This window comes from Eucalyptus grandis, chromosome 6, assembly GCF_016545825.1.
Source record: "Eucalyptus grandis isolate ANBG69807.140 chromosome 6, ASM1654582v1, whole genome shotgun sequence".
Lineage (NCBI taxonomy): Eukaryota > Viridiplantae > Streptophyta > Magnoliopsida > Myrtales > Myrtaceae > Eucalyptus > Eucalyptus grandis.
The window spans coordinates 31,004,922-31,013,033 of record NC_052617.1 but is presented as its reverse complement, the minus strand read 5'-3'; the positions used below and the strand labels follow the sequence as shown (position 1 = coordinate 31,013,033).

Below are 8,112 nucleotides of genomic sequence, written 5' to 3'. Positions count from 1 at the left end.
GATGCAACTTGCATCCCAAAGATGCGATCAAAACCGGCCCTCTGACTTTCCTGAACAAAAACGACCTTACTTTGCTTTTCCGCCAAAAATTTCGGTTTGCAGAAAATTTTTCTAAGAATGAGTCGACATTCCTAAAATGAATTATGACATGATAGAACTTTTAATTTCTGAATTCGAGTTTAAATTCACGGTTAATTTCAATCTGGCGCAATTTGAGCGAGTTCTAATCTACCGAGTAGCCTTTAGGAATTTTTAGTACAATTGACCTATGGTTGATTATTTTCAAGCCACGACATAAATCTGCGACACACAGGAGACTCTCGGTTGTTGTGAAAATCTCAAGATTTCAAATACGGACACAAGGTACCCAAAACGACAGAAGAATCGGTCTAATGCTAGTCGACAAGAATATTGTAATAAGGTGGATATCAAAGAATTATTTGATGTGATTGAAAAAAAAAAACATAGTGTCAATTATGAGAGGAAGATGAAGGAAAGAAAATGAGAGAATCCTAAGGAAGAAGTAACAAAAGTAACAGGGGAATAAGCTAGCAAAATGCCACTCACAAAGCTAGTGATGTCACCGCTTATGTGAGCCCCGTCAATTCCTTTAAGTTAATCAAGCTCATCACGCAATTAAAAAAGAAAACTTTTACTTGAGAATGCATGACCGATTGGTTAATTATCTAGCTATACTAGCATCAATCCTTCAATCTAGTAGCAAAGCATGGAGTCTTTTGTTATGGAAAAAATGATTGCCCCATTAAAGAACACCATTTGGTGAGATCAAGAAATCTCATATCTTGTTTTGGAAGAAATTAGAAAAGTGAATCTCGACAATGAGCCATATTTAGTATTTTCGTGGAAGAATAAAAGAAATTTCATTTATTTAATTTTTTAAGTGATATAAATAATTATTTTTAAGAAAATATTTTTCAAATTACTCATTATTCTAAAATGCTAGGAGTAAAGAAGTGAAAAATAATAATAATAATAATAATAATAATAATAATAATAAATAATAATAATAATAATAGGACTCGTGGGGACAGGATTCGTGGCACGCGCTCAGGTGGCCGTGAGGGAACAACAGCCGAAGCAACCCACGAGAATCCCCGGGTCGTGAGACGCACGTGCGCACGCCTCCTCCGTCGAGCTCGAAGTGGCCAGCTCGAACGGTCCATGTCGATCTCTAAAACTCCTGCGATGCGGATCGTGAAATTGGTGAAATGTAATGGCTGCCTCGCGATCCTCTTCTCTTCTCTCTGGTTTCACTGTTTCGCAGGATAGTAACAGCACGCCTTCAATGGAGTGATCAATTTGGGAGAGAGAGAGAGAGAGAGAGGGAGAGGGCAAGGAGAGAGAGAGAGAGAGAGAGAGAGAGAGGGGTTTTCATGGAGAGAGACGAGACCCGTTGGAAGATGCCTAACGGGAAGAGGCCTCACTTCTTCGAGATTTATTCCTCTTCTGTGAGCTCTAGGAGGCTGGTAATCTCTCTCTCTCTCTCTCGGGTATTTTTGTTCCCTCAATTATCTGCGAATTTTTCCCCTCTTCTCGTCACTGGTATATGGTTTCCATGGTTTGGGGTCTGAGCGTACTAGATGATGGATTTATTGGAATGCTTGATGTGGGCAAATGCGAAATCTACTGCTTCTTTGTTATACTCAAATCCAAGTTCTGGTTTTGGTGAGTTTGACATTTGGTGTCATGGTGAAGTTCGCTTCATCCTAGTCCTAGGGTGAGAAAATCTTAGGCCAATTTGGGTTCACATTGTTGCGTCTTCCTGAGCTTTAATAGGGGGCAAGACAAGAAACGGTCATATCAGCATTGGCCATATGATTATTTAGCTGACCTTCATATTGTCATAATGATAAGTCCAAATGCAGGTTTCCTGCTGCGCTTCTGTGTGGATGTTCTTTCGTCTACTTGATACACCTTTATGTTCATCACAGGCTGTGTGTAGTTGGGCATACCGTGTTTCTTGCACTGTTTTGATTTTGACGCCTTGTGGTTTGGTTCTGTCACAGAAAATTCCAGATAAATTTGTCAAGCACATGGAAGGATGGATGTCTGGGTTAGCTCTCTTAGAAGGTCCAAGCGGTAACACTTGGCATGTCGAGTTGATTGAGGAGAATCATGAATTGTTCCTCAACTCTGGCTGGCATTCGTTTATAAGGGACCACTCTATTGTATCCGGCGACCTTTTGGTGTTCCGGCATGATGGTAATCTGCACTTTTATGTGCAAGTTTTTGAACAGAGCTCGTGTGAAAAAGAAGCTGCGTTTCATGCCATGTGCAGTCAAGATCCTAGTAGTTGTAGGCAAAACGGGGAGAGGAATGGTGAAAGAAATGAGATCACTTATTGTTCAAACATTGTTTATGAGAGCCACAAACCCAAAGTTTGTGCCTGTGATGATAAGCTTGGCCGAAAACAGGATGCGGTCACAAGTGCACAGCATCGTGGAACAAGTATCGTCAGAGAGACCCCACATGACAATATTATTTTGTCTTCTAAAGCACAAGTTTATGAAGAATCACCTGGTAATGCTCTCACTTCTCCAATTCTTAGGTCCTTGATAACTTGCCTCCCCTAACATGGGAACTATACCGATTCTTCTGGAAATTTCTGTCACTCATATATATATAGCTGCTAATATTCTGCGGCAAAGACAATGTACAACCAAATTTTCCCCTTCATTGAAGCAATAGAATCTTATATGCTGGAATTTCCACTGTGATACTATGCATGTCCCTGGAATGTGGAAAGAAACAGTCTTTTAGTTTCTTGTTCATTTGAAAAGGGAAAATGTCTCCCGGTAGAAGACTGATCTATAAAGGTAAAAGCCCTAAATTTCTCCCCACTTTTGTCTACAGCCTTGAACATCGCTCAGTTTCTTCATTTTCTACTCCTAAATAAGTGCTCCATAAATCCGTATTTATATGATCTTTGAAATTTGATCGCAGATATTAGGAATAGGTTCAGCAAAGGCGATCATTCAAGTTTGTCCACCAGCTGTCACATGTTAAAGTCATTGTCTGAAGAAGAGAGAAAAGTAGCTCGATCATTCAGTTCCCACTTTCCATATTTTGTCAGAATTATGAAAAAGTTCAACATTAGTGGCTCCTATACACTGGTGAGTCCTGGAGCAAACATCTTCACATTACTAGACCTGTAATTCTGTATGACACTTACGCAGCAAATCAGTGCCTTATGCCAGTACTGAGACATGTGAGACTCAATTTTTTTTTTCGTTTTGTCTCTATAGTAGAGGCTACCTTTGATAATGTCAGCTGAACTCTGCTATACCTATGGCTGAGAGTTCGCCTCTTTAACTACAAACTTTTTGTTCCGTTTGGCTTGACAAACTTATTATTGGACTTCCATTAGAATCAATGACTGCTACCAAATGCTCGAGTCTTTTGTACACTTTTGGAATGTGGGCCCTGTTTCTTTGCTGTTGAAATCGTTGCTTACCATAAAGACAATTTTTTTGTCTTTTCGTGCAAAGCCTGGGCATGTGACGCTTGAAGTTTTCTTTTGGAAATAGATGTTTCTACTTTATTTAACTTACTGGGGAAAAGATGTAAATGTTGTCTTGCATTATTCTGGCTGTTGTGTTTCTTTTCAGATTACCCAATTGATTTATCACATCGTGCAGAATATACCTTATCAATTTTCAATGGAGCATCTACCGGTAAGCAAAATAACTATTGTCCTACGCAATCTGAAGGGAGAATCTTGGACTGTAAATTCAGTCCCCACAACCAGAGTGCACACTAGCCATACCTTCTGTGGAGGTTGGATGGCTTTTGTTCGGGCTAATGGCATTGAATTGGAAGATGTCTGTGTTTTTGAGCTGGTCCGCAAGTGTGAAATGCGAGTCCATATTCTTGGGGCTGCACAGGGCAGGCCAGACTGCCAAAGTGTGAAAAAAACTTTGACCTGGTTAGATGTCAGGAATACTGCAACTTTAAATGCAGGTCGAGAAAATGTATCAAAGAAAAGGAAAAGAAAATCTACGAAAGTCAGTTCACAAATTGTTGAGAAGGTGAAGAGAATGCTTCAAGAAGCCTCTTCCTCTGACATGAAGAAGCATGCTGGTGCATTCAAGGGTTCAAGCAATGCATTGAAAACCAGCAATGGAAAGTCTGGTAAGTTCCCTCTTCCTTTAGTACGGCATTCTTTTTCTCCTTCTCAATAAACCTTTTGTGAGATGCAATTTTTTGATCCCATTTCCTTTATTACAAGCCTGTTTTTCTTTGATAATCCTTTCCAATGTTGCCACATAAACCATGCAACTTATATCTGCCTGAATGTGTGAATGTACTATATCATCTGATACCCTCTGACCCAATGAAATGGAGTCAGCTATCATTGTTGGAGCCAGCACTGGAACTGCACGCAGCTCGCAGAACACAGATTGTCTGTCAGTAATGTTATCCCTCCAAGAAGAGAGAGTTGCTCGATCTTTTGCTTCAAGTTTCCCTAAATTTGTTCGGATTATGAAAAGATTCAATGTCAGTGGTTCATACACGCTGGTGAGCATTTACTTCGGATGTATATTATCATGTTGCACACAGCCACACACCAAAAAACTTTGGTATTTCATTGTATTGTAATAGTCTTCTGGTAGATTGAGCACAATACTTCTTTAACTCTTTTTACTTATGATGGTGCTCTACTTCTAATTCTATTTCTTCTCCTTCCCTATGTGAACAACTATAGTACCCACTAGCATTTCTGCTATGATTTTGGGTTGTCACACTATGACCCATACTTGTTGAGTAACAGCAAGTTAGAAACTCATAACTGCTCATAGATTGACAAGCAAACGAGTTACATTACTTTTTGTATTCTTAATCAGAATGGATGGTCTGGTTCAATGGGAATGTCTATGATCAAGTCTAGCTTAATTGTTGGTTTATTCTTGGTTAAAAACCAATTATATGAATCAGTCAATTGGTTGAACCAAATCAAAATAGTGTTACCAGTTTTTGAAGTTACATTTAAATTTCATAGAAATCTGAAAAAAATGAAATAAAAGGAGGGTAAAAGGCATAAATCACAAACATATGAAGTGTACACACCCATTAGTTTTATATTGACGACATGTGAATAATCAGTGAATCAGGATTATATAATTGGTAAAAACTGTAGGTAACAAATGCGTGTCTTTTTTCATGTTTGGTGGTGATTGTGGTAAAGAATGTTCAATTCATCATTAATGCGGCCGGTCCGTTATTCAAAACATGCTATCAGTGACCAAATACCATATAAACACTAGCTGTGCTTTCCATTTTTTCACTATGTTACTTTCGGCTCTGCATCTATAAAGTGAGTGATGCTTTTAGATGTTTCTTTATTTACTTTTTCTTTAGTTCTTTCCCTCTAATCAAATGTGCTGTGAGACTTTATTTAGTTGAAGGACCATTTACTTTTTGGGGCTCACATGTAATCACTAAAATGAGGATAGTTTTATTGTCATCGCTGTTGTTTAACCTGTCACTGGGAACTTACTGAATTTGACTAGTCAAATATTCTCATCAGACCTTTACTTTCCAAAGCTCCTTAGTGCTGCCATGTGGTTGGTTCATCCCTTCTTTTGCAAGGACTTGTTATCTGCAGATCGTGGGACCATTGCCTAATCATCTCATTGCTAATTGTTTCTTTGTTATTTGGCCGGCCTTCATTTAGAAAATTCCGCACCAGTTTTCGATGGATCATCTTCCCATATGCAAAACAGAGATAGTCCTTAGAAACTTAGAAGGGGAGTCATGGACAGTGAATTCGGTGCCAGATTCAAAGGGGCGGATGTTGCACACTTTTTGTGGAGGGTGGTTATCTTTTGTCCGTGGCAATGGCATCAAAATTGGAGACACCTGCATATTTGAGCTTGTGGGAAAACTTGAGATGCGTGTGCACATATCTGAGGATGGAAATAAGGAACAAGCTCAACAACATGGAAAGGTAGATGGGGTTCTAGTTCCTCTAGCAGCATCAGTGGATAACTAATCTTATTCCTTATACAGATGAAAAGAGCTAAAGCAACTGCAAAAGGTTCGTTGTGGAAAGCTTTCTTTTACATCGGGTTTGCTTTGATATCAGAATATTTCCTGTCCTGCAACGAATCTTATTATTCAGTCTTAGCAGTCTGAAAAAGGAGTGGGGGCGTCATTTAACTTTGTAGCTTGTGCTAAATTCTTTAGTCCTTATACTAGGGCAAGTCTGAGAAATCCATGCCCTTTCCTGCTACAGTCCGTGGGATCATGCCTTGGATGCTGACTTTGATATACCATTGTTAAGTACAGTCATCTGCATTTTCATGGCTTGATTGGCCAGTGAATAATACTATGTTCATTTTTTTTCTCATAGATTGACCCAAAGCTCCTTTTGTTAGTGTTCCAAATATGCAAACTTTCACAGGTAAATTTGCTTGTTGGATGATGGCAACTGGTAGTTTCTGGTGAGAGAGAGAGAGAGAGAGAGAGAGAGAGAGAGAGAGTTAGAAAGTTAGATAGTGAGATTACAATTGTCCACAGTGCAATCCTCATGCACGGCCACTTACAATTGTCCACAGTGAAGTCTTAGAGAGAGAGAGAGAGAGAGAGAGAGAGAGAGGAAGTTAGAAAGTTAGAAAGTTAGATAGTGAGATTACAATTGTCCACAGTGCAATCCTCGTGCACGGCCACTTACAATTGTCCACAGTGAAGTCCTTGTGCATGGTGGCCATGCCACTCTATCCTGCCTTAATCTCTTCTTTGATGCTCTGTAGTCATTTTTTTTTCCTTTATTTATTTTGGATAGTACAGAAAATCTGTCTGTGCTTATACCACCCCCTGAATGGAATATTCTTTTCTGTGATATCTCCGGTTTATACAAGGCATGACAGCCAAATGCCAACTTATAGCCAGTTCACCAAACATAACCTTAACGTACTACAGTTATTGCAGGAATTGGTAACATTTTTGTGCAAATGGGCTCTTCATGTCCTTTGTAAGAGTGAGTATATCAGTTCAAGCCTCAAGGAGATGCTTTGAACAAGAATGTACATTTTTCCTGGAGAACAAGTAGATGATGGAAGTGTCTCAGGTAGCTAATTAGGCAAGGCCAGTGAGGGCATCTTCTGCAGTTCTTTGTAAGTGATCTCCAATCATGTAATGTCAAAATTCATTGGAGTTGGTTCACCAAAAATTTACTTTGGTTTTGGAATCAACACTAACAATGAAATGCTGTAAATTGTGTTGATCACGTAGTGTTGTACTTTGTAGGAATGACTTTTAAAACCATTACTGGCCCAAGAGAAATGTGATTGCTACTCTGCTGCTGCAGTTGACTTATTTTGACTGGATGTAGTTCATTGTACATTTCCTTTATCTGGAAGCTTGGCAGGTGTATGTTATTGCAATCAGTGCTTAAAAAATCAATTCGCGGGAAGAAATTAATTTTTCGTCAGAAGAGGGCGACCTTAAAAATCATTCACTTGCCCTTAAACCTGAGAAATCTTTTTCGGTTAAATGCATCTGGGGAGTGATGATAGTAGTAAATTATCTGATAAGAGTGGAAGAGCAGATAAACCTCTCCGAAAGTTGTCATCTCTACCGCCTTCTTAAGACCGGCTCAGTATCATTTGGAAACTGACGCTAAACCGGTTTGTCCTGTGTAAAGGTAAAAAAATGCGTTACCGTGAAACAAACAAGTCGAGGACTCTTTTGGAGATAGAAAGAAACTATACACCTACCTCAAATCGAACATTGGATTTCTCTATACAAACAAATCCTCATAAACCACTTTACCTAAATCAGCTCTTTATTGAAATGACAATTTCATGTCTAACAATTATGGAATAAAAAAATTGGCAAGTTCAGGAGTTGGCCGGCAACCAATCACCTTATTTTTGGACATAATCTTTCAATCACTAGGATTGCTACCCACTTTTCTTTTATTTGGTTTATGTAATAAACTTACGTCAATTATTTACTGTGACGCTTTATAGACTGCTGTCCATTAATAATTCCAAACTTCTAATTGTTGTCGGTTATTATGCCACGTTTCTTTGAATCAGGATCCACATTATCTAAGAGGTAGTTAGTAGCTCTTTACATTGAATTTAG

The 8,112-nt window shown here is 38.9% G+C and overlaps 1 protein-coding gene across 3 annotated transcripts; it reads left to right on the top strand.

Annotated features, from left to right (window-relative positions):
- Positions 1–1,147: 1,147 nt before the first annotated feature.
- LOC104449365 (B3 domain-containing protein Os11g0197600) lies at positions 1,148–7,381 on the top strand. 3 transcript variants are annotated; one of them, XR_726545.3, is made up of 8 exons: positions 1,148–1,487; positions 2,028–2,541; positions 2,965–3,134; positions 3,660–4,152; positions 4,370–4,539; positions 5,696–6,058; positions 6,952–7,136; positions 7,270–7,381. XR_726545.3 is itself a non-coding variant. In XM_010063499.3 (7 exons), exons 1-6 carry the CDS (start codon positions 1,395–1,397, stop codon positions 6,011–6,013), a joined length of 1,758 nt encoding a protein of 585 aa, XP_010061801.1. In that variant the 5' UTR covers positions 1,148–1,394; the 3' UTR covers positions 6,014–6,058; positions 6,952–7,374. The 3 variants fall into 3 exon arrangements, 2 of the variants coding, with proteins under 2 accessions (XP_010061801.1, XP_039171471.1); XM_010063499.3 differs by having other exon boundaries at positions 6,952–7,374; XM_039315537.1 differs by having other exon boundaries at positions 6,943–7,374.
- The last annotated feature ends 731 nt before the right edge of the window (positions 7,382–8,112 follow it).